Consider the following 25,063-nt stretch of genomic DNA (forward strand, 5'->3'; position numbering starts at 1 on the left):
TGCAAAGCAATAAAAATCAGGTTCTGCTGTTCTATGAGTGGTCTACAGAAAACTAATACTTCTCCCCCAAGAACAAACACATGTTCCACAACCAACTAATGAGGATGTCTTGTGTTCACTGTGGCACTAGAAATGGATTATTTTTCTGTTGTAAAAGTATTACTGGTACAGTACTAAACTACTTCTTTCAAGCAATTAAAACAACTGACCATGTGCTTCTATGGTATACCAAATCATACAGAATACATGCAATAAAGGCATTCTTTTCTTCAAAAGAAGACAAAAGACCCAAGATTAGGAGACAATCTTAGTGGCTAAACCTCTAAAATGAAATTGTAACAGGCTTTGTAATATGCCACCCCTTGTAATCTCACTTTTCATAAATGATCTCTCATATAACGTATGTATCCAGATGACCTCCTGATCTTGAATGCAGCAAAGAATCCACTAACCAACAGGAAAAAAGTACAGTTGTGTACCTACCATAAATGTAGATGTTCGAGTGTATTCAGTGTTGCAGTCATTACACTTGGGTTATCCTGCTGGCAGGCTACCCGCAGTCGGCCTGAATTCCAAAGTCTAGTCTAGGTCCAGCGTCGGTTGCTGTCGCCTCTTCCCTGACGTCAGTGCGCCAGGGGTATAAAAGATGCAGCAGACACCATTTTCTTCAGTTTTTCTTGCCCCAGATGTCAGGTGCCCCCAAATTGGTAGGCTGAAAATTATGCCAATAAGTATGCATGCACAAAAATAAACATTTCCTTCATCGACAAGCAAATACACCACATAGGTTGTATAGGATAGAGAAGTACAGATAAGTCCCAGGAAATAAAAGGGGGATGGTGGGTGGGTAACTTGGACTGCAACAGTGAATACACTCAAACTTCTACATTTATGGTAGGTACACAACTGTACTATGTTCATCGTGTTTCACTGTTGCAGTCATTACATTTGGGTTGAATCCCAAAGCTGAGGTTGGGTGGCTGGGTCTAAATAGGATTAGGAGAGGCTATAAGGCCCTGCAGAACTGCAGTGGCAAAGCCTGCTCTGGATTTAGAGTAGAGAGGTAAGTGGTAGTGCTTGGTAAAAGTGTGCACTGAACTCCAAGTTGCAGCCTCTAAAATGTCTTTGGTTGGTACTCCTCTGAGGAAGACTGCTGAAGTGGCTGCTGCTCTGGTTGAGTGTGGCCTAATGCCCTTAGGCACTGATTTGCAATGTTGTGAACAGCAGAAATGAATTCAGTGGCCTATCCATTTCGAAATAGTCTGCTTTGAGATAGCCTTTCCTTGTGATCCTGCAGCGTATGCTACTAAGAGTTGCTCAGTCTTTCTGAAAGTTTTAGTTCTGTCCAAGTAGAAGCGTAGCTGTCTGTGTATGTCCAAAGAATGCAGGAGTCTCTCACCCTTATTCTGTGGGTTTGGATAAAAGGTAGGCAAATGAATGGTTTGGTTAAGGGCCACACTGGCCATTACCTTAGGCATAAATGTCGGGTTCGTCCTCAGAGAAACCCTGTCTGGATGGAAAATGATAAAAGGTTCCACAGCCATGAGTGCCTGTAACTCTGAGACTCGTCTTGCAGAAGTTATTGCTAGGAGCAGAGCTGTTTTCCAAGGTAAGAACTTTATTTCAGCTGTATTGGCTGGCTCAAAAGGAGGCAGTGTGAATTTTTCCAAGACATAATTGAGGTCCCATGCAGGTCGTATGTTTTTGGCCCCTCTGAGGTACTGTCTTAGCAATGGATGTGAAAAAATGGTGGTTCCGTATTGTAATGAGCTGAAATGGCAGAGGCATAGATTTTAATTTATGAAAAGGATAGGCCTTTGTCCAGCATCACATTTAGGTATTGTAAAATCTGAGGAATATTTGGTACAAACGTGTCAGTTCCTTGTGCCTGGTTCCAAGCACAGAATCTTTTCCATTTTTCTGCATAAGATTTTCTGGTACTTGGCCTCCTGGTTCCCAAAATAACATCCATCACTGCTTTAGAGAGAGGTGTGCTCTGAATGGCTACATTATCCGTCATGCTGCCAGATTTAGGGTTCTGAGTTGGCTGTGCAGGATCTGATTGTTTCATTGGGTCAGTAAATGAGGAATTAGAGGCAATGTCCAGGCTGGGCCTTGAGACAAGCTCTTTAGGATTGGGTACCAGTGCTGACGGGGCCAGTCTGGAGCAATCAGAATCATTTTTGGCTTCTCGTGTCTGACCTTTAGGAGTACCTTGGGAAGGAGAGGCAGAGGAGGAAAGGCATATACTGTTAGGGTTTTCCAGCTGAATGATAGAGCATCCACTTTCCATGCTTGCTTGTGATAAGTCCTTGTGCAGAATCTCTGTAGGTGGCAGTTGTGAGGGGAGGCAAACAGATCTATGTCTGGACGTCCCCATTTCTTTATTATCATGCTGAAGACTTGTGGAGCCAGTTTCCACTTGTGGGGATCCGTGAGGTTTCTGCTTAGTTCGTCTGCCAGAGTATTTTTCTTTCCTGGCAGGAAATGTGCTTGCAGGTGTACTTGATAAGTCAATGCTGTGTCCCACAAAGTCATGGCTTGTCTGCAGAAGGGGTAGGAATAAGTGCCTCCCTGTTTATGTACCACGACTGTAGTATTGTTCGTCCTTATCAGTAGTTGTCCTGGATGGAGTAGATCCTTGAAAGCTGTCAGGGCATTCTGAACAGCATCTCTTTTTGATTGATATGAAGATGCCTTTGGCTTGTAGGCCATGTGCCGTGAATACATTTTCTTGCCATGTGGGACCCCAGGCATAATCTGAAGCATCCGTTGTTATTGACTGCCTGGCTGTGGGTAGGGTGACTGGCTGTCCCTTGTTGTGTTATCAAGCATGTGCCCAACATCGAAACTCCTGTTGCAGGCAAGGAATGAGAGTAATTAATGTTTCCAGGCTGTGACAATGTTGAGTCCAAACACTTTTTACATACTATTGTAGTTTCCTCATATGCAGTCTGGCATATGGAATTAGCAGAATGCAGGATGCCATGAAGCCCAAAGCCTGCAGAATTTGTCTTGCAGATAACTGGGTATTTCTTGCCAACATTTTGAAATAAGAAGTCAGTTGCCTTTGTTTGTCTGGCGTGAGCTAAGCCATCTGGGAAGTTGTATTTAAGCTTGCACCCAGGAATATTATCTCTTGAGAGGGTACTAGTTTTGACTTCTTTTCGTTTACTGCGTACCCTAGGCAAATTAGTAATCTTTTTACAAACGCCAGATGCTTTAGTAGAATGTCCTTGTTCTTTGCTTGAATAAGGTAATTGTCCAGGTAAGGATATATCTGAATTCTTCTTTGTCTGCAAAATGCAATTACTGGTGCCAGGCATTTTGTGAAGACCCTGGGTGCAGTAGATAAGCCATGGGGCAGTGCAGGGAATTGGTAGTGCATTGAGCCAGCTATGAATCTGAGGTATCTGCTGCAAGATTGTCTGATTGAAATATGCAGGTATGCCTCTTTTAGGTCCAAAGTTACAAGCCAAGCCTTCTTGCCCAGCATGGGCAGAAGCTGCTGCAGTCTCAACATTTTGAATTTTGGAACGTCCAGAAATGTATTTAGAATAGACAGGTCCAGTATTGGTCTCCAGGCTTTGTCTTTTCTGGGTACCAAGAATAGTCTTGAGTAAAATCCTTGTCTCTGCTCTTGTTGTGGTACTTGCTGAATGGCCTCATATCCATGAGGGATGAAACTTGTTTTTGTGCCTCTGCCCGTTGATTGTGTGGCAGGTCTGGCATACCTTTTGCCCTTGGCAGGGTGTGAAAGTGGAACCTGCAGCCCTGGGACACTATATTCAAGACCCATTTGTCCTGGGTGATCATGTGCAAATTTTGAGAAAAAAGTGCTAGTTTTCTCCCTAAGGGGGCTGTCAAAAGAGAAGTGCTGGGTGCTGGCAGAGGAAAGTCATTGAGACTGTTTCCTGTATGGCTGTGATTTGTCTTCTCCGCTTTTGGAGGTAGAAGCACCCCACTGTTTAGGCCCGTAAGAGTCCTGGGGCTGGGATCTGCCTCTGGGGCATCTGTATCTGCCTCTTTGTGGCCTGTCTGACACTGGAAAGGACCAATTCTTTGTAGGCCAGTTCCTGCTAAATCTGGGTGGCTGTACCTGTAAGAAATCCTTTACTGTTTGCATAGATTTCGCTTTGTCCTCCATTTTCTTCAACATCTCCTCTGCTTTAACACCAAATAAGGTATCATGCTGTAATGGAGCATCTAATAATTTTGCTTTAACATGATCAGGCAGATTCTGTTCCTTTAACCAAGCATGACTCCTAATGACAGAACCCGTAACTGCAGCCCTGCAAGAGGCCTCCAGAGAATCAAAACCACATTGCAATGTATGCTTTTCCCACCTGTTCAGTTGCATGCAATAAATCCTGTATTTCCTTATTTTCTACACAATCAGAATTTGACAACATTTTCTGTTTTAGCAGTGACATTAAGTATTGCTGATATTTAAGCATATGAAATTGACAATTTAAAGCCCACACAGCCAAAGTAGAAGAAGTGTAGACCTTTTTTCCCCATCTGACTACTGCACTTGAATCTCTATCAGAGGGGATAGGTTTTTTTGCAGTAGAAGCCTTGACCCCTTTGGGACCCTGAGAAATAGTTTCTGGGTCAGCAGCAGGGTTTTTATAAAGAAATTTATGTGAATCTGGAAACCCTGTAGTATCTGTCTGGTTTAACAGGGGCAGGAAGTAAAGAGTCAGGAGAAAGGCCAGACTCTGAAAATACATCATCTACAATGTCTAACACAGGAGGAATAGCCAAAGGCCTGTGCTGATGGAGTAAAAGAAAATCTCTAAGTCTTTTCTTAGATTCTGAGTAGTCTTGGCTCTCCCAGTGGAAGTGCTCCCTCATGGTATGCAGGGTTTCCCCAAAAGAATAATCTTCAGGCGGAGATGCTGAAGGGATAGATTCTTCAGCATCAGAATCCTCGTAAGGAGGAAGAGAGTTATTCCCGTTCAGAAGAGGAGTCAGAGGAAATGGAAACCTGATCTGAAGATTCATATTCTGTCTCTTGCCTAGGCCTCTTGTCAGGTGGGGGATGGGATCCCCTGATCACGGTAATCAGGTCTTCGGCCATTTTGAGTATCTGTTTTTTAGGCATGGTGGTCTGTCCAGGAGAATGCTGTACTTGTTTCTTTGTCTTTGGAACTGCTTTAGTCTTTGCTTTGGAATCTGTAGTAGGCTTTACATATAACTGTGTAGGTCTGAAAACACCATCAGAAGCCGATGCCTGCTCAGCAGCTCCAGATCCATCTGAGGGAATAGTTTCTGAGTGTCCAATACCTTGAGTACCCAGAGGCCTAGCTGGCTCCACGTGGGAGTCGTCAGCGGCCTGTGGCTCTGAGGTAGCAGGTGCCAGGGGCTGCGAATGCGCCTCACTGAGAACCGGCGACTGGCTTAGCGGAAGCCTCATCATCGGTTTTGAACCTCGGATGCCTGTCCTTTTCTTTTTCCTTGTGCTTTTTATAAACTCCGGTCATCGGCTGTTCCAACCGCATTATATAATTTAAGTAATGAAAGGCAAAATCATACCGACGCTTAATAGTGCGTTGGTTAAATCTAGCACAAAACCGACAGCTAGCAACATTGTGATAAGGGCCTAGGCAAGGAATACAGTAAGAATGAAAATCCTTATGAGGTATTTGCTTCCCACAAGAAATACAATTGTTACCTTTTTCTGACATCGGACTGAAGCAAGAAAAAAAGTTTCCCCAGTGGGGTACTTAGCTTTAAAAATCAGTGAATAAATTCTGGCATTCTGAAGGACGTTAAGCCCCATTGAGCAACAGAGAAAGTGTAGACCTTTTTCCCCATCTTTGCCATGAAATCTGGCATACCTTTGAAAGGAGGCAAGGTATGGAAATAAAACCTGTAGCCGTGGTGTATGATATCCAATACCCATCTGTCCTGGGTAATTAAACTCCAATTTTCTTTGAAGAGTGCCATCCTTCCTCCCAAAGGTGCTGCCAGACGCAGCAGGCTCTGGCAGCTGAAAAGGTAGGTCATTGGGTCTGTTTACGAAGGACTGACCCCTGCCCTCACCGAAGCCTGTGCAGGAGAACTCCCTGTTCTAGGCCTGAAAGAGCCCTGAGCTCTGCCCTTTCCACGTCTTGATCTACCCCTACTCTGTGAATCATAAGAAGGATACGTCCACCCTTAGTAGGCCAATTTCTACGAAACTTTGGAGGCTGGACGTGGAAAAAATGTTTAACAGTCTGCATAGACTTAGCCTTGTCTTCCATTTTCTTTAAGACTGTCTCAACAGGAGGCCCAAACAACACGTCAGATTGTAAAGGAGCATCTAAAATCCTTGTTTTAACATGTTCAGACAAATTCTGATCCCTCAGCCAGGCGTGCCTGCGAGAACAGTCCCAGTGGCAGCCACCCTAGGCGAGGCCTGTACAGCATCAAAACCACATTGCAAAGAATGCTTACCCACCTGTTCAGAAACATGGACTAAATCTTGCAACTCTTTACAATCAATACCAACTGCCAGAGCATCAACCTTAGACTTCAATTGTGAAAGGAGATAGTTTTGGTATTTCAACATGTGAAACTGGCAATTCAGAGCCCTTATAGCAAGAGTGGAAGAAGTATAAACTTTCTTTCCCCATCTATCCAAGGCCCTAGCCTCCTTATCTGTAGGAACCGGATTCTTAACAACAGAAGCCTTAACACCTTTAGGCCCCTGGCTAACAGTTTCTGGGTCTGCCCTAGGACTCTTAAAAGATACTTGTGAGCGTCAGGCACCCTGTAATACCTATCCGGCTTAACAGGAGCAGGAGGCAAAGAATCAGGATTAAGAGAAGCCTCTGTAAAACATCTTCCACTACATCCAAAACAGGAGGTATAGCCAAAGGCCTATGCTGGGGTAAAAACAGAAATTCCCTAAGCCTTTTCTTGGAATCAGAGAAGTCCTGACCTTCCCACTTAAAATGCTCCCTCATGGAATGAAGAGTTTCTGAAAAGAAAAATCCTCAGGAGGAGTAGCAGAAGGAGTAGAATCATCCACATCAGAATCAGAATAAGGAGAGTACTCCTGCAAGTCTTCAGCCGAAGACTCTGAAACATCTGAAGCTTGCTCAAACCCCCCAGCTCAGGCTCCACCCTAGGTCTCTTAGCAGGAGGGGGCATAGAACCCCTAATCAAAGTAATCAAATCTTCTGCCATTTTAAGCATATGCTTCTTGGGCATAGTACCTGAAGAGCTAGGGGTAACACCAACTGAAGCTAAACCTGGCCTGCCCCTGGGAGAAGCCTTAGTAACAGAAGGAGAGGGCCTAGCCACCTTAGGAAGGGAGGGAGTATAGTAACCTGAGAAGCCCCCTCAGCCTGACTTGCCTCCTGAGAGGCCACATCTTGCAATAATAAAGTCTCACTCTGGGAACACAAAGAAATCTCCGGTGGAGCCACCGGCTCCACCGACACCTCTAAAGAACCGGCGTCCGGAACAGACGGTTCTTCTAGCCTAGGCTTAACTGTCTTGTCCTTGCGCTTCTTCGAGGTAGCGGGCCGGAGCATCCGACGGCATTTTATAATTGCACCGCTTCCCAAAGACTAACCTTGCACAATCCAACCTTCTCTTTATAGTGCGTTTATTAAATCTAGCACAAGAGCGACAGCCAACCACGTCGTGCTCAGGCCCTAAGCAAGGAATACACAAAGTATGATAATCTCTATGCGGTATCTGTTTCCCACAAGAAACGCAATTATTAACTTTTTCTGACATCCGGTAAATGACTGAGGCAAGAAAAAACAAAAATATTCCCCAACGGGGTACTTAGCCAACTTTGAACTCGGTCTGAAACTTCTAAATCGAAAAATTTCAGAACGCCAACCGGCACTTGCAATGCTGCTTCTGCATCGGACCATGCGGCAAAAAAGACTGAGGATATGACGCCGGTCATGCGCATTTGTACCCTGACATCCTGACGTCAGTTAAATGCGCCCTGACCGACGTCAGCCTTATACTTTGATATTCGGGCCGACCGTGGACAGCGGACTACCCTAGTGTAAGGACTGCAGCAATGTGAGATGAAGAACATTGATAAAAGGTTCCACAGCCATGAGTGCCTGTAACTCTGAGACTCGTCTTGCAGAGGTTATTGCTAGGAGCAGAGCTGTTTTCCAAGATAAGAACTTTATTTCAGCTGTATTGGCTGGCTCAAAAGGAGGCAGTGTGAGTTTTTCCAAGACATAATTGAGGTCCCATGCAGGCATTGGTGCTCTCCTTGGAGGTCTTATGTTTTTGGCCCCTTTGAGGTACTGTCTTAGCAATGGATGTGAAAAAATTGGTGGTTCCGTATTGTAATGAGCTGAAATGGCAGAAAAATGGATTTTAATTAATGAGAAGGATAGGCCTTTGTCCAGCATCTCAGTTAGGTATTGTAAAATCTGAGGAATATTTGGTACAAACGTGTCAGTTCTTTTGCCTGGTTCCAAGCACAGAATCTTTTCCATTTTTCGGCATAAGATTTTCTTGTACTAGGCCTCCTGGTCTCCAAAATAACATCCATCACTGCTTTAGAGAGAGGTGTGTTTTGAATTGCTACATTATCCGCCATGCTGCCAGATTTAGGGTTCTGAGTTGACTGTGCAGGATCTGATTGCTTCGTTGAGTCAGTAAATGAGGAATTAGAGGCAATGTCCAGGCTGGGCCTTCAGACAAGCTCTTTAGGATTGGGTACCAGTGCTGGCGGGGCCAGTCTGGAGCAATCAGAATCATTTTTGGCTTCTCTTGTCTGACCTTTAGCAGTATCTTGGGGAGGAGAGTCAGAGGAGGAAAGGCATATACTGTTAGGGTTTTCCAGCTGAATGATAGAGCATCCACTTTCCATGCTTGCTTGTGATAAGTCCTTGTGCAGAATCTCTGTAGTTGGCAGTTGTGAGGGGAGGCAAATAGATCTATGTCTGGGCGTCCCCATTTCTTTATTATCATGCTGAAGACTTGTGGAGCCAGTTTCCACTTGTGGGGATCTGTGAGGTTTCTGCTTAGTTCGTCTGCCAGAGTATTTTTTTTTCCTGGCAGAAATTGTGCTTGCAGGTGTACTTAAGTCAATGCTGTGTCCCACAAAGTCATGGCTTGTCTGCAGAAGGGGTAGGAATAAGTGCCTCCCTGTTTATGTACCACGACTGTAGTATTGTCCGTCCTTATCAGTAGTTGTCCTGGATGGAGTAGATCCTTGAAAGCTGTCAGGGCATTCTGAACAGCATCTCTTTTTGATTGATATGAAGATGCCTTTGGCTTGTGGGCCATGTGCCCTGAATACATTTTCCGGCCATGTGGGCCCCCCCAGGCATATTCTGAAGCATCCGTTGTTATTGACTGCCTGGCTGTGGGTAGCGTGAATGGCTGTCCCTTGTTGTGGTGTCAGGCATGTGCCCACCATCGAAACTCCTGTTGCAGGCAAGGAATGAGGGTAATTAATGTTTCCAGGCTGTGATAATGTTGAGTCCAAACACTTTTTACATACCATTGTAGTTTCCTCATATGCAGTCTGGCATATGGAATTAGCAGAATGCAGGATGCCATGAAGCCCAAAGCCTGCAGAATTTTTCTTGCAGATAACTGGGTCTTTGTTGCCAACATTTTGAAATAAGAAGTCAGTTGCCTTTGTTTGTCTGGCGTGAGATAAGTCATCTGGGGCAGTTGTATTTAAGCTTGCACCCAGGAATATTATCTCTTGAGAGGGAACTAGTTTTGATTTCTTTTCGTTTACTGTGTACCCTAGGCAAATTAGTAATCTTTTTACAAACGCCAGATGCTTTAGTAGAATGTCCTTGTTCTCTGCTTGAATAAGGCAATTGTCCAAGTAAGGATATATCTGAATTCCTCTTTGTCTGCAAAATGCAATTACTGGTGCCAGGCATTTTGTGAAGACCCTAGGTGCAGTAGATAAGCCAAAGGGCAGTGCAGAGAATTGGTAGTGCATTGAGCCAGCTATGAATTTGAGGCATCTTCTGCAAGATTGTCTGATTGGAATATGCAGTATGCCTCTTTTAGGTCCAAAGTTACAAGCCAAGCCTTCTTGCCCAGCATGGGCAGAAGCTACTGCAGAGTCAACATTCTGAATTTTGGAACGTCCAGAAATGTATTAAGAATATACAGGTCCAGTACTGGTCTCCAGGCTTTGTCTTTTCTGTGTACCAAGAATAGCCTTGAGTAAAATCCTTGTCTCTGCTCTTGTTGTGGTACTTGTTGAATGGCCCTCATGTCCATGAGGGATGACACTTGTTTTTGTGCCTCTGCCCATTGATTGTGTGGCAGGTCTGGCATACCTTTTGCCCTTGGCAGGGTGTGAAAGTGGAACCTGCAGCCCTGGGACACTATATTCAAGACCTATTTGTCCTGGGTGATCATGTGCCAATTTTGAGAAAAAAGTGCTAATTTTCTCCCTAACGGGGCTGTCAAAAGAGAAGTGCTGGGTGCTGGCAGAGGAAAGTCATTGAGACTGTTTCCTGTAGGGCTGTGATTTGTCTTCTCTGCTTTTGGAGGTAGAAGTGCCCCACTGTTTAGGCCCGTAAGAGCCCTGGGGCTGGGATCTGCCTCTGGGGCGTCTGTATATGCCCCTTTGTGGCCTGTCTGACACTGGAAAGGACCAATTCTTTGTAGGCCAGTTCCTGCTAAATCTGGGTGGCTGTACCTGTAAGAAATCCTTTACTGTTTGCATAGATTTCGCTCTGTCCTCCATTTTCTTCAACACCTCCTCTGCTTTAACACCAAATAAGGTGTCATGCTGCAATGGAGCATCTAATAATTTTGCTTTAACATGATCAGGCAGATTCTGTTCCTTTAACCAAGCATGCCTCCTAATGACAGAACCCGTAACTGCAGCCCTGCAAGAGGCCTCCAGAGAATCAAAACCACATTGCAATGTATGCTTTCCCACTTGTTCAGTTGCAAGCAATAAATCCTGTAGTTCCTTATTTTCTGCACAATCAGAATTTGACAACATTTTCTGTTTTAGCAGAGACATTAAGTATTGCTGATATTTAAGCATATGAAATTGACAATTTAAAGCCCTCACAGCCAAAGTAGCAGAAGTGTAGACCTTTTTTCCCCATCTGACTAGTGCCCTTGAATCTCTATCAGAGGGGCTAGGGTTTTTTGCAGTAGAAGCCTTGACCCCTTTGGGACCCTGAGAAATAGTTTCTGGGTCAGCAGCAGGGTTTTTATAAAGAAATTTATATGAATCTGGAACCCTGTAGTATCTGTCTGGTTTAACAGGAGCAGGAGGTAAAGAGTCAGGAGAAAGGCCAGACTCTGAAAATACATCATCTACAATGTCTAACACAGGAGGAATAGCCAAAAGCCTGTGCTGAGGGAGTAAAAGAAAATCTCTAAGTCTTTTCTTAGATTCTGAGTAGTCTTGGCTCTCCCAGTGGAAGTGCTCCCTCATGGTATGCAGGGTTTCCCTAAAAGAATAATCTTCAGGCAGAGAGGCTGAAGGGATAGATTCTTCAGCATCAGAATCCTCGTAAGGAGGAAGAGAGTTATTCCCGTTCAGAAGAGGAGTCAGAGGAAATGGAAACCTGATCTGAAGATTCATATTCTGTCTCTTGCCTAGGCCTCTTGTCAGGAGGGGGACGGGATCCCCTGATCAAGGGGTAATCAGGTCTTTGGCCATGTTGAGCATCTGTTTTTTAGGCATGGTGGTCTGTCCAGGAGAATGCTGTACTTGTTTCTTTGTCCTTAGAACTGCTTTAGTCTTTGCTTTGGAAGCTGTAGTACGCTTTACATATAACTGTGTAGGTCTGAAAACACCCTCAGAAGCCGATGCCTGCTCAGCGGCTCCAGACCCATCTGAGGGAATAGTTTCCGAGTGTTCAATACCTTGAATATCCAGAGGCCTAGCTGGCTCCATGTGGGAGTCGTCAGCGGCCTGTGGCTCTGAGGTAGCGGGTGCCAGGGGCTGCGAATGCGCCTCACTGAGAACCGGCGACTGGCTTAGCGGAAGCCTCGTCAGTTTTGGACCTCGGATGCCTGTCCTTTTCTTTTTCCTTGCGCTTTTTATAAACTCCTGTCATCGGCTGTTCCGACAGCATTATATAATTGAATCTTCGGCCAAACTAATGAAAGGCAAAATCGTACCGACGCTTAATAGTGCGTTGGTTAAATCTAGCACAAAACCGACAGCTAGCAACATTGTGATCAGGGCCTAGGCTAGGAATACAGTAAGAATGAAAATCCTTGTGAGGTATTTGCTTCCCACAAGAAATACAATTGTTAACTTTTTCTGACATCGGACTGAAGCAAGAAAAAAGTTTCCCCAATGGGGTACTTAGCTTTAATGAAGATTTCAGATCTGAAATTCGTTTTTGAAAATAAATCTTAGGAGTCGGCCGACTGGCACTTGCGAACTGCTTTTGCTTCGGACACTGCGCGGCAAGAAAGACCGAAGAAAATGGTGTCAGCTGCATCTTTTATACCCCTGGCGTACTGATGTCAGGAAAAGGCGACAGCAACTGACGCCGGACCTAGACTTTGGAATTCAGGCCGACTGCGGGTAGCCTGCCAGCAGGATAACCCAAGTGTAATGACTGCAACAGTGAAACATGAACATCTTCAAAGCAGCTTTACTTTTTCTCTTCAACTGGACCCACAGTAACATGTTATTAAAAGACCCAAGGAAATCTAGCATAATGGTCTTTGCAACACACCACACAGTACAAGGACTCCCTACTTTATTTCAGCTAGAGAAGGTAAAACAATACCAAAATATATTAGAACAAGGATATCTCAGGTGAATTCCTAATCCCACCTTAATCTTATTTCAGAACACTGACATGGTTGCCAGTATAACCCTCACCCAACTAAAACTCTTCCACAGATGAACTCACCTTCTCTACCAGAAACCCCAAAAATGTACTCATCTCCAAACTGGAATACAGACTTCATGACTCACCTTCCACTCTACTTCTAACACCCACAAACTCCCAACAATGTAAATGCGTTCTCTTAGCAGACTTCTGTATACACCACTGCAAACTTCTAGTGATTTCAAATGGATGCTAGTCAAATCTAGAGCCACCTTCCTCTGACGCCTTACTATTCAAAATACTCACCTAGAGCTACTGTTCCCTCTATGTTCCAAACTCTAAATCGGACCTCCAATTATCACTGGAGGGACAACACTGCAATTACCACCCTCCATCATCACATCCAGGTTCAAAACTACAATGGGAGAAAAAAGCCTTCTCCAACCATACGCCCTCCTTCTGGAATCACTTACCTAGTAAGACAGAGCAAGGTAATCTGGAAACTTTTATGACCAAACTAAAAGAACATCTCACTTCTTCTCTTTCGGTTGTTCCCATTAGAAGTCGCCACAGCAAATCATCTGTTTCCATTTCTTTCTGTCCTCTGCATATTGCTCTGTCACACCAGCCACCTGCATGTCCTCTCTCACCACATCCATAAACCTTATCTTAGGCTTTCCCCTATTCCTCTTACCTGGCAGCTCCATCCTTAGCATCCTTTTCCCAATATACCGAGCATCCCTCCTGAGCATATGTCCAAACCAACACAATCTCGCCTCTCTGACTTTGTCTCCAAACCATCAAACCTGAGCTGACCCTCTAATATACTGATTCCTAATCCTGTCCATCCTTGTCAGACCCAGTGCAAATCTTAACATCTTTAACTCTGCCCCTTCCAGCTCTGACTCCTGCCTTTTTGTCAATGCCACTGTCTCCAACCCATACAGCACAGCTGGTCTCACTACCCTCTTGTAGACCTTCCCTTTCACTCTTACTGGTACCAGTCTGTCACAAATCACTCCTGACACACTTCTCCACCCATTCCACCCTACCTGTACTCTCTTCTTCATCTCTCTTCCACACTCACCATTACTCTGAACTCCTGATCCCAAGTACTTAAACTCATCCACCTTTGCCAACTCTACTCCCTGCATCCTCACCATTCCTCTATCCTCCCTCTCATTCACACACATATTCTTAGTCCTGCTGACCTTCATCCCTCTCCTCTCTAGAGAATATCTCCACCTCTCCAGGGTCTCCTCAATCTTGTCCCTACTCTCACTACAGATCACAATGTCATCTGCAAACATCATAGTCCATGGGGCCTCCTGTCTGATCTCGTCCGTCAACCTGTCCATCACCATTGCAAATAAGAAAGGGCTTAGAGCTGATCCTTGATGTAATCCCACCTCCACCTTAAACACATCTGTCACTCCCACTGCAGACTTCACCACTGTCACACTATCCTTGAACATATCCTGTACCACTCTTACATACTTCTCTGCCACTCCTGACTTCCTCATACAATACCACAACTTCTCTCTAGGCACCCTATCATATGCTTTCTCCAAGTCCACAAAAGACACAATGCAACTCCTTCTGACATTCTCTGTACTTTTCCATCAACACTCTGAGAACAAACATTGCACCTGTCGTGCTCCTTCCCAGCATGAAACTATACTGCTGATCACTAATCATCACCTCCCTTCTGAACCTAGCTTCCACTACTCTTTCCCATATCTTCAAGCTGTGACTGATCAGTTTTATCCCTCTGTAGTTACTACAGCTCTGCAAATCACCCTTATTTTTAAACATAGGTACCAAAACACTTTCTCCACTCCTCAGGCATCCTCTGACTTTCCAAGATTTCATTAAACAATCTGGTTAAAAACTCCACTGCCATTTTTCCTAAGCACGTCCATGCTTCCACTGGTATGTCATCTGGACCAACAGCCTTTCCATTTTTCATCCTCTTCATAGCTGTCCTTACTTCCTCCTTGCTAATCTGTTTCACTTCCTGATTCACTATCCCCACATCATCCAACCTTCTCTCTCTCTCATTCTCTTCATTCATCATCCCCTCAAAGTACTGTTTCCATCTGCTCAACACACTCTCCTCACTTGTGAGTACGTTTCCCTCACTATTCTTTATCACCCTTACCTGCTACACATCTTTCCCAGCTTGGTCCCTCTGTCTAGCCAATCAGTACAGGTCCTTGTCTCCCTCCTTATTGTCCAACCTTTCATACAACTCTCCATATGCCTTATCCTTAGCCTTCGCCACCTCTGTCTTTGCCATGCCCATCTCTTTATACTCCTGTTTACTTTCTTAACTGATTAGACCAAATGCACATGCTTTCAGATATGACAGTTAGTAATCTATTTACTTTAAAGGTTAATTATGTAAACTCTCAGTCTTTGATATTTCAACATGTAAATACCAATGTAAACTACCTAAAGAATATCAAATATCTTCCAATATAAAATGGCAATCCATTTAAATATTAATAAATATGATATCAAGGGTGTAAAAATATGCTGTGAGATTCTGTACTATTATCTGTCTAAATGTTTACTACATTTGTAAACTGTTATGCTTGTACTGTACCTCAGCCTATTTAGGCCTGGGTCATGGTCATCTGAGCAGCCCACTTACTTGGTTATTTACCAATTGCTTGCAATTTGATAAACAAATATATAAATTATTAAGATACTCAAAATAGATAACATGTGTATGCAACACAAAAGGACAGGCAAGCATTTCCAGATGTAATCAAACAGCATTACAATAAGTTCACGTGGATAAACATAGCAAGTCCTCAAATGACTTGTACAGAGCACGTACATATAACCTGGAGACTTTAAATAATGAACAAGGATAAAAATTCCAACACTGGGGCTAGTATGAAATTAATACCACTGCAACTCTCACTTATTTCTGCATACAGTCTCAAACCTAAGACATTATTACAAACCCAGTTACTGTCACAATCACTACTCCAAGAGTCACAATGAACAGGCACAAATGAGCAATAAACTGGTGATGACATCCTCTACAATATGTGCACACTACTTTGCAAAGGATAAACAGTACTCCCTGTACTGTATGATACCTGCAGTTTTCTATTACTCTGTTGTATGTGCCACTAAACTAAAATGCAACATTTGACACAGGTTTAACAGCACATACATTTATACTAAAAATACAGAAAAATCAAACAACCTGCTGTTCCTGGTCATCTCGCTGTTCATCATCTTTATGTTTCTTTTTAGACTGTACAACAGGTGGCACCGGAACTTCGGAGATATTTCCTCTCAGAACTCGGAAGATGTAAAGAGATGCACTGCAAACAGAAATAAACAAATTCTGCATACTTCTAGAGAAACAGTAACAATCAATTTGCAAACTACAGCAAACATTCAGATAGAAATAAGTAATTATTGTAACTTCACTATACCTCATTCTACTAATTAAATAATTCTTGAACAAACATTTTAATCTTCACAGTAAAGGTAAAGGAAAACAGTATCATTCACTGGGATATTTGGGAACTTAGCATTTCAACTCCATTTCTCGACCATGAAAAAACAAGTGATAAACAAAGCTGCCACATGCACGAGCAACATGACAAACCAAGTGCAAAGCAAACAATAACCATAACAAAATGGAGAGCAGCATAATGATTTAGGCAACACAGTAGAAAGGGTTGTTGCCAAATGTAAGCAGCCTATGACAAAACATTAATCTGAGTGTCTACAGAGATATGAGAGAGAGTTCAGAAATGTTACAAAAATCTGTATAAAGCAGTAAATGTAGAAACTAAGAAAAAGAACAAATTAAAATACAATGGAAGAATAATTATGCCAAGGGTGGAGGAAGATGAGGCTCAAAAATTAAAAGCTAAGACAGGAAGACATGATCTAAAAATTGTGATGTATAATCAATCAACAGAGAAGTCTCCAAGAACTGCTGGCATTCTATGGAAGCTTGGAAGATAGCAGGGGAGAAACCGTTAAAAATCTTGAAATGTTTTGTTTACCAATATTTAGAAAAAGGCAGGGGCTATGGTGACTGTATTATCCAGAGAGAGTAAAGACCCTTCAGACCTAGCATCATATAGATCCATTTCAATTGTAAGCCATGATTATAAAGTGTTTATGTCTATACTAGCTAAGAGAATGGCAAAGGTGTTGCCTAGATTGAGAGATATGGGTCAATATTGTTTTGTGGACAGCAAGCAAACATCTGACAACATTAATAGAACAATGATGACCCAGAAGGATGCATAATGAAAGAAAATGTTGCTATTGCTGGCGGGGTTTTGACACAGACAAGACATTCAGTAGACTTAGCTGGGATTTTATGACTAGGACAATGGAACATTTGCATTTCCTCACAGAATAATAGGGTTAATTACGAGAATAATGCAGGGTGGGAGTGTTCATTTCTGATAAGCTGTGTTTGAACACAGACACCAGGTAGGGTAACCTCTTTCCCCTTTGTTATTTGCTTTATAATTTGAGCTACTGGCAAAGAAAATGAGGGACTCAAAAATTCAGTGTTAAAATTAGCAATGAAAAAACGTTAGCTTTATTTGCGGATGGTATTTTGCACTTGATAATGCAAGAAAAGAATAATATTTTGTTGTTGTGGAACACATCAAGACAGTTTCAAGTCTTTTCAGGATATATAATTAATAAAGATAAAGCAAAGGCAAATAAATTAGTTCAGTAAGACCAATATTTATAGGAAGTTTTTTGGGGAAGGGATTAAAAAGGATTCTGTTATGGTAGCTAAGGATATGTGGGAAGAAACTAAACAAAAGATAATAACAAAAACTGAAAATGGAAGCAATTGTTTATGGATATGAACAGTAAGATACAACCACTGAAAATGTTTTTTTTAGTCCCTTTAGTTTTCAACCAGACGAGTAACTGTGGATAATAATTAACAGAGAACTGAAGGATTGTATTTGAGAGGTGAAGAGAGCAAGAGTTAAGTGGGATAACTTGATTCTCCATATAGAAAACCGTGGTTTAGGATTACCCGATTTGAATGGATATTTTTTAGAGTTATGCTTATATGCATAACTCAAGCAGAAGGTTATAATTATACGCAAGATAAAATGCCATTGTAAAACAGACTGAAGAGAACCATATCTTGGCACAAGTGACACAGGAAGAGAACAATTCAGCGTTTAAAGGGGCATTTGTGATGAATTATAATACCAATGCAAATTTAATTAAAAAGATGATCAAGAAAAATTGGGATAGGTGTGCCAGTTCCTCTGAATTAGATAAAATATTTAAACAACTGATTAAATTCACCTTTAGGAAAGGTTGCAATATTAAAAACATATTAGAGATTAATAAACATGAGGAAAAGGGACCTAGAAAAAAAGATGGGGTACATTTAAGTGTGGAGCATGTGCCCAATGTCCCGATATAAGTAACAGTGAACATATGTATACATCTCTAGTAGGGACACATACATACAGGCTAGGAGTTTTACTAATTGCAACAGCAATGGATTAATATACCTGGCCTTATGTAAAAAATGTGATGCTTTTTATGAGGGGAAAACCGAGTGGAAGCTTAGAGAGAGGATTTATGAACACCTCTATAATGTAAGGAAAAAGGACACAGGAAATGCTCTATACAAACACACATTGGAGTGTAAAATGGCAATATACACTTTTTCTTAATTAGAGGAGGTTCATGGGAAATGAAAATGGAAATTTTCTGATAGTTTTGGAACTAAACAGACCCACAAGTTTACATGATAATGTTCCTCTAGCTCCAGTTTTAAAACTTTGGGCTGCTAGACATTCACATATACATCCTACCTTTATTCCTAGCCTCTAGCTAGATATTGGCATATCTGTTCATTACTATGTTTCATATTGTATGTATATCTAATGTTTGTTGCAGTATGTATTATTTGCTATTGTATGTATATATTCAATTGTTATTCATGTACTCTGCTGCTCATTTGTTCTTCTGTGGAGCTTTTCTTCCTGGGCCTCCGCTGAAAAAGGACCTATGTCCAGCTGTAATATCCCGGTAAACAAACGTAAATAAATAAAAATAGACTATAGAACATTTATATATTTATTTACTGTGTTTTGGTTGGGTTCTTATTTTATTTTTTATAACATATATCATTATAATAATATATAATAGGCTTGGGAATTAATTTTATATTAAATTATAGAAATTATCTACTTTGGTTTAGTAAGTTTTAAAGGAAAAGTTTTAATTCTTTATTGCCACTAGAGAGTAATGTTGTACAGTAGCTTTTCTTGGTTTTGCTATGTTAATATAATTTTTTAGATTAAATTACACATTAGGAGAAATTTTCCTTTTTTTATCTTTTAAAGTTGACTAAATGTACTTTCATCCTTCTGGTTTGGACGCAACAGCACACATTACTTGAAAATGTAAATCACTGGTATTAAGTGTATAAATACATACTGATTACAATTTTGATTTGGGTTTTAGATGCAAATATTTATATATATATATATATATATATATATATATATATATATATATATATATATATATATATATGTATATATACATGCATACATACAAACGCACACACACCTATTCCATGTTTTAGAACAAGGTTTTTGATATTTAATTGAGTAACTTATGCAACTAGATGACTGGTTTGGGTTAATGTGTGGTTGGCTAATTCAGTATTTGAAGAAGTCCTAAGTGCAGGACAAAAATGCAGTGATAATGTTAAGCATTTATTTTTATTGAGAAGTTTTGTATTAAAGTTTGTTTTTTAATAACTGGGTTATTTGTGATTATTCACCTACCTTCCACAGTGCCAACTGTTTTGTTTTGGTTGTTACAAACTTCATGGTGAGCCTGTAATTTGTTGGGAGCTGTTTTGGCCTCTGTGGTGGTTAAGTGGGATAAGTTGATTCTCCATATAGAAAAAAAAAGTTATGTACTCACCATAATGTTCCATCTGTATTGACCATTTTCATTCTTCCTCCTCCTGTGGGTTCGAATCCAATCCTCAGATCCATCTTGGCCACTTTCCATAGCTCTAGGATCTGATTCTCAAGCTCCTCCCTTTCTCATAATGCCTCATTCCCCCAGAATACCTCTGATCAAGTTTGTATATAAACTATGAACAACTGATAGACAGTGATAGTATAAAGTTCAGGAGCTCAGACAGTACTATAGGCATATCCATCAGGTCTCTCACAATCATGGACAGGGGGAAGGATGGGGGTTGAGGAAGAATGAAAATGGACAACACAGATGGAAAATGAAGACGAGTACATAACGTCTTTATCTAATGTCATTTTCATTCATTCCTCAACTTGTGGTACAGAGTCCCCAGCTACTATATCCTCAGGTGGCCCTCATGTAAAGATGTTCTGAAGCACTGAGGAACCAAAAGTAGCTCTGTTTCTAGAAATGACATCCAGCTTGTAATGTGCAATAAAGGTATGAGAATTTGACCAAAAAGCAGATGCACAAATGTCATCGACAGAAACTCTGGACCAGAAGGCTTAAGATGTAGACATTGATTTGGTAGAGTGAGCTTTCAAATGTTAAGGAAATGTATACCTTTGGAAGAATATACATAAGACATATGGTCTGCTATCCATTTAGCTAGTGTAGTTTTGGAAACTGGCCTTCCCCTTCTAACATTAAAGAAGGAGACAAAAACTGATCTGATTTTTGAAAGGATTCGTCCTGTCTTCATAAAAATGCAATTGTCTATGAACATCTAGAAGATGAAGAATGTACTCGCTTTTCTTTTGGAAATTCGGAAAGAATACTGGTAGGTTGATGACATGACTGATATTGTTTTCAGAAGCAACTTTGGGTAAGAAGAAAGAATTGATATGCAAGGTCACTTTATCTTTATGAAAAATCAGGTATGGTGGTTTGAATGATGGTGCCTGCAATTCAGATACTCTTCTAGCTGAAGTAATAGCTGCCAAAAATGCAGCCTTCTAAGAAAGATTTTAAATCAACCCTGGCTGAGGGTTCAAAAGGCGGATGAACAAGAGCTTGTAAGATCATGGTCAAGTCCCAAGGAGGAGTGGGATCTTTTACAGGGGGGTGTCAATAAGAAGCTATCCCTAAGAAAAGCCTTACACAATTTGGATGAAGCAAGTGATGATGATTTTTCTCCAATAAGAAAATTCAAGATGGCTGCCAGATGCACTTTAACAGTAGAAAAACTTGCTCCATCTTGGAAAATTGATGCAAGAAAATCTAAAACTGCCAAGATAGGAGTTGTGAAGGGGTCTAAGTTTTATTGCTGAGCCCATATAGATAACTTTTTCCATTTGCTCTTATAGATTTTCCTAGTATAATATTTATGTGAGGATATCAGATTCTTCTTAACAGGGGAGGAAAGTCTGGTATTTCTAGTCATCATCAGAAATGGAGAAACCATGAGGTTAGTTTTAGTCCTGGAAGATCTGGGTGAATCTGCCCTGATGGATGGAATAGATCATCTGGATTTGGTTCCAGTGTCCATGGAAGGCATATCAGATGAAACAAAAGGAAGGGAAACCAGACTTGTTGAGGGCAGATGGAAGTAATGAGGATCACCTTGCTCTTCAACATCTGTACTTTCTGGAGGAACTTGGGGATGAGGCGAAGGGTGGGTTAGCATAAAGGAGACCAGAGGGTCAGCCATAAAGTACAGCACCTCTCAGCAACTGTCCCTGTGGAGGGGTTGAGGGCAAAAAAAACTGCTCCACTTCTTGTTGGAAGGGGATGGGAAGAGGTCACAGCAAGGTTGACCCCACTTGTGGAAAATCATGTTTGCCACTGATTGATTTAGAAACCACTCATGAGGCAACAGGATAGCTCTGCTGAGCCTATCCGCTAAGATGATGGACTTCCCCGGAATGTGCATTGCGATTAGAAAGCTCTTGGAAGAAATTGTCCATTCCCAAACCCTCATTGCTTTTCAACACAGTGGGAAAGATCCGATTCCTCCCTGCTTGTTGCTGTACCAAACTACTGACATGTTGTCCATTTGTATTGCAATAGTCCCTAGAGGGAGAAAAGTTTTGAAGGGCTTCCAATGCTAGAAGCACCACTTTCATCCCTAGAACACTGATATGCAAATTGGTCTCCTGTGCCAACCATGTGCCTTGGATCCAGGAAATGCCCCCACCCCAACTGGGAGGCGTTGGGGGGAGGAGGAACAAAGGCACATTCTTGTTTGACTACTACTGAATGTAGCCACCATAGTAGAGAGTCCTTGCACACTAAGGATAACTTTATAACATGACCATTGGACCTCTGGAGTCCACTGCAGAATTCTCATGTGCAATCATGCTGTAGGAATCAATGTTATTGCGGCAGCCATCAAACCTAATGCTCGGAGGACAAGATTTGTTGGAGGTGATGGGATCGCCAGAATCCATTTGGTAGGCTAAACAATTGGTTATGTCCATGTAGTCTCAAGTGAGCTGCTACTACTACCATACATTTGATGAACACCCTGGTGGCTGTGGTGAGACCAAAGAGGAGTACTCTGAATTGATAACAGGCTCCCAGCCAGAAGCAGAGAAACCTTCTGGAGTGCCTGTTCATTTTGATATGATAGTACACATCCTGAAGGTCGACTGAGCACATCCCATCATCCTTTTGTAGGTGGTAAAATGGACTAGACTGTGACCACTGGAATTTCAAATTTTTACTGACTTGTTCAGGAATGTTGGGTCCAAAATTGGCCTTGGGTCCCCTGTCTTTTTTGGCACTAAAAACAACCTTGAGTAGATTCTGGATCCGATTTGGTCTGGTGGGACCTTCTGGATGACTCTTTCTCGCAGCTTTGTAATTTCTAGTGCTGCTTCTTCCCTCTGATTGGGTGGGACATTAGGGAGTTGTAAAAATGGGATGAACTATCCTCTGGATATGATCCTTTGTACCCAAAGATCTTTTGTGATGGCTGGCCAGGCATCTGGATGCAAAGAGAAGTGCCCCTCAACTGCCTCCAGAGGAGGACAGTCAGGCAACCTTCTCAAGACCACTAGAAAGATCTGTCCGAAAATGAATCTCAAAATTCTTGATTTTGCGGACCCCCTCTGCCTCATGCCCGGCGCCTACCATTGTACTTCCCACCTCTCTGCCTCTGGGGGAAAAATCTCCCAGTGATTCCTGAAAATTACCTTGAGACTTTTTGAACCATATCTTTTTACCACTCTGCTGGTTCCTGGAGAAAGGTCATTGTGGGTAGAAAAAACAGATCCTGACAGCAAAAAAAGGCCTTTCCGTCTTCCTCACTATGCAAGAGAGTCTAACTGTGAGGCCAAACAAAGAAGAATCATCAAAAGGAGCATTGATGAAGGACACCTTGAAAGGTTCCAAAGTCACAAAGTCGCATCTAGGCATGACCCCTTATGGTAATGCATGAACTGGCAGCCCTTCAGGTACCTTCCTCAACATGAGAGATTAACATCATGGACATAAAGCAGTCGCAATGCCAGTGATAAAGTCCACAGAAAAATGTGAAAAATAAATACCAAAACCCAAAAGTAATCCCTGCAACAGCAGGCAGAAACTCGATAATATACCACAATAGGAACTTCATGATAAAAACAGTAGGCGATTTATTAAATAATAGTTGTAAGTGCTTTGGCAGTGTTGCACACTGCTTCATCAGACAAAGAACAAAAAAGAGCAAAGCTCTTATATATACTTGTACAAAAGCAATTATCCATTCAAGTCAAGTAAAATTCCCTCCAAAACCACCCAATTAAAAATTAAAGCAGCATTGCTCCTAAACAAAACACAGCATACCTGCTAAAGTTTTCCTTTTCATTTAAATTTCCTGCTTTTTAATGCTGGTTTAATGGACACACAATCATTAAGGCCATACTCCCCATGAGCACCCAGCCTCAAGATCCACTGCACTTCAACAGTTTCTGTTCAGTTAACAAAATCACCCAACCTTAAACTCTTTACCAATATTTGTAGTACTTGAAAGACAAAAACATGTTTGGGTCCATCCTCAATAGTGTGTTTGGGCAGTGCACTATAGTCCAACCCTTTTCTAGTGCAATACATATGGTCCCTAATCCGCTACCTCAATCGACAATTCGTCTTGCCTACATAGAATCTAAAGCAGGTTGTGTAATGTGCCACATAGATAACATTCTTAGTACTGCAATCAGCACTATCCTTAAGTTGCCATAAGTGACCAGTGCCTGGATGCTTAAAAAAATGTGATTCATCTATATGAATACAAAAAGTACATGTGTTACATTTTCGTGTGTCTGCTACAACGTCATGACTTGCCCTGGCTGACCTGGGGTAACAAAGGCATTGTTTAAGTGTTCTCTGATTCTTGTACACGAATCTAGGCCGTGACCCCACTAACCTAATTATCCTCTCATCTACACCCAGAATATGCCAGTTGTTACGTATAACAGCTCTGACCACCCCCATGTTACCAGAAAAGGACAAGACCACGGGGATACCTAAATCACGTCTTGCCCTGCTTGTACATCCCCTTCTACCATCAGAGAAGTACAGTTTAGCCCTCCCTTCTCTTTCTTGCAAGACCTTACTATGGGCATATTCACTTTCAGCTTGATTGCATCCCTACTACTAAATTCAGTCTTCAATCATTCCACACATCAGGGCTTGTTCTTGGCATGACAAACATGATACTCTCATAGCTTGCCCATTAACTACTGTACTAAAAACATGTTGGGTTCACAATCCCAGTCCGTCTATGATGAGCAGCAATTGAGATCTGAGGTATTCTAGGGGAATGAGGCATTATGGGTAAGGGAGGAGCTGGAGAAGCAGATCTTAAAGCTATGGAAAGCAGGAGGGTTGGATCAGAAGATCGGATCCAAACCCACAGGCTGAGGAACAAATAAAACTGACACCACCAGATCAGTGGTTTATGATTACCCAATTTGAATGGATATTTTAGAGTTACGCAGTTAAGGCTTGTATACAATTGGCAATTAAGGGCCCTCATATTCATGGTAACAGAGGTTTAAACTTTATTTCCAAATCTGTTCAAGGCTCTACTTTCTTTACCAACTGAGAGTGGAGATTTTGAAGTGCTAACTTTGGTTCCCTTGGGACTCTGAGTCACCAGATCCTCTACAGGGTTCTTAAAGAGGTGCCTATGAAACTCAAGAACTATGCAGAAACCATCTGGTTTCCAATGTGCAGGTGGAAAGGAGTCTTGACTGCAAGGAAGAGTCCAACATGACATTATTCATTACCTCTAAGACTGGAAGAATGGCAAGACGTTTTTGTTCAGGAAGATTTAGGAATTC

The 25,063-nt window shown here is 41.9% G+C and overlaps 1 protein-coding gene across 2 annotated transcripts in view; it reads right to left on the minus strand.

Annotated features, from left to right (window-relative positions):
• The window catches only part of MYBBP1A (MYB binding protein 1a), a 1,224,315-nt gene that overhangs the window by 370,638 nt on the left and 828,614 nt on the right, over positions 1-25,063 (minus strand). For both annotated transcript variants that reach the window (XM_044054196.1, XM_044054197.1), the window contains one exon: positions 15,988-16,108. In XM_044054196.1, coding sequence (XP_043910131.1) covers positions 15,988-16,108 — 121 coding nt within the window. The remainder of the gene's footprint in view (positions 1-15,987; positions 16,109-25,063) is intronic.

Source organism: Protopterus annectens, chromosome 13.part0 (genome assembly GCF_019279795.1).
Source record: "Protopterus annectens isolate FY-2018-M chromosome 13.part0, PAN1.0, whole genome shotgun sequence".
Lineage (NCBI taxonomy): Eukaryota > Metazoa > Chordata > Ceratodontiformes > Protopteridae > Protopterus > Protopterus annectens.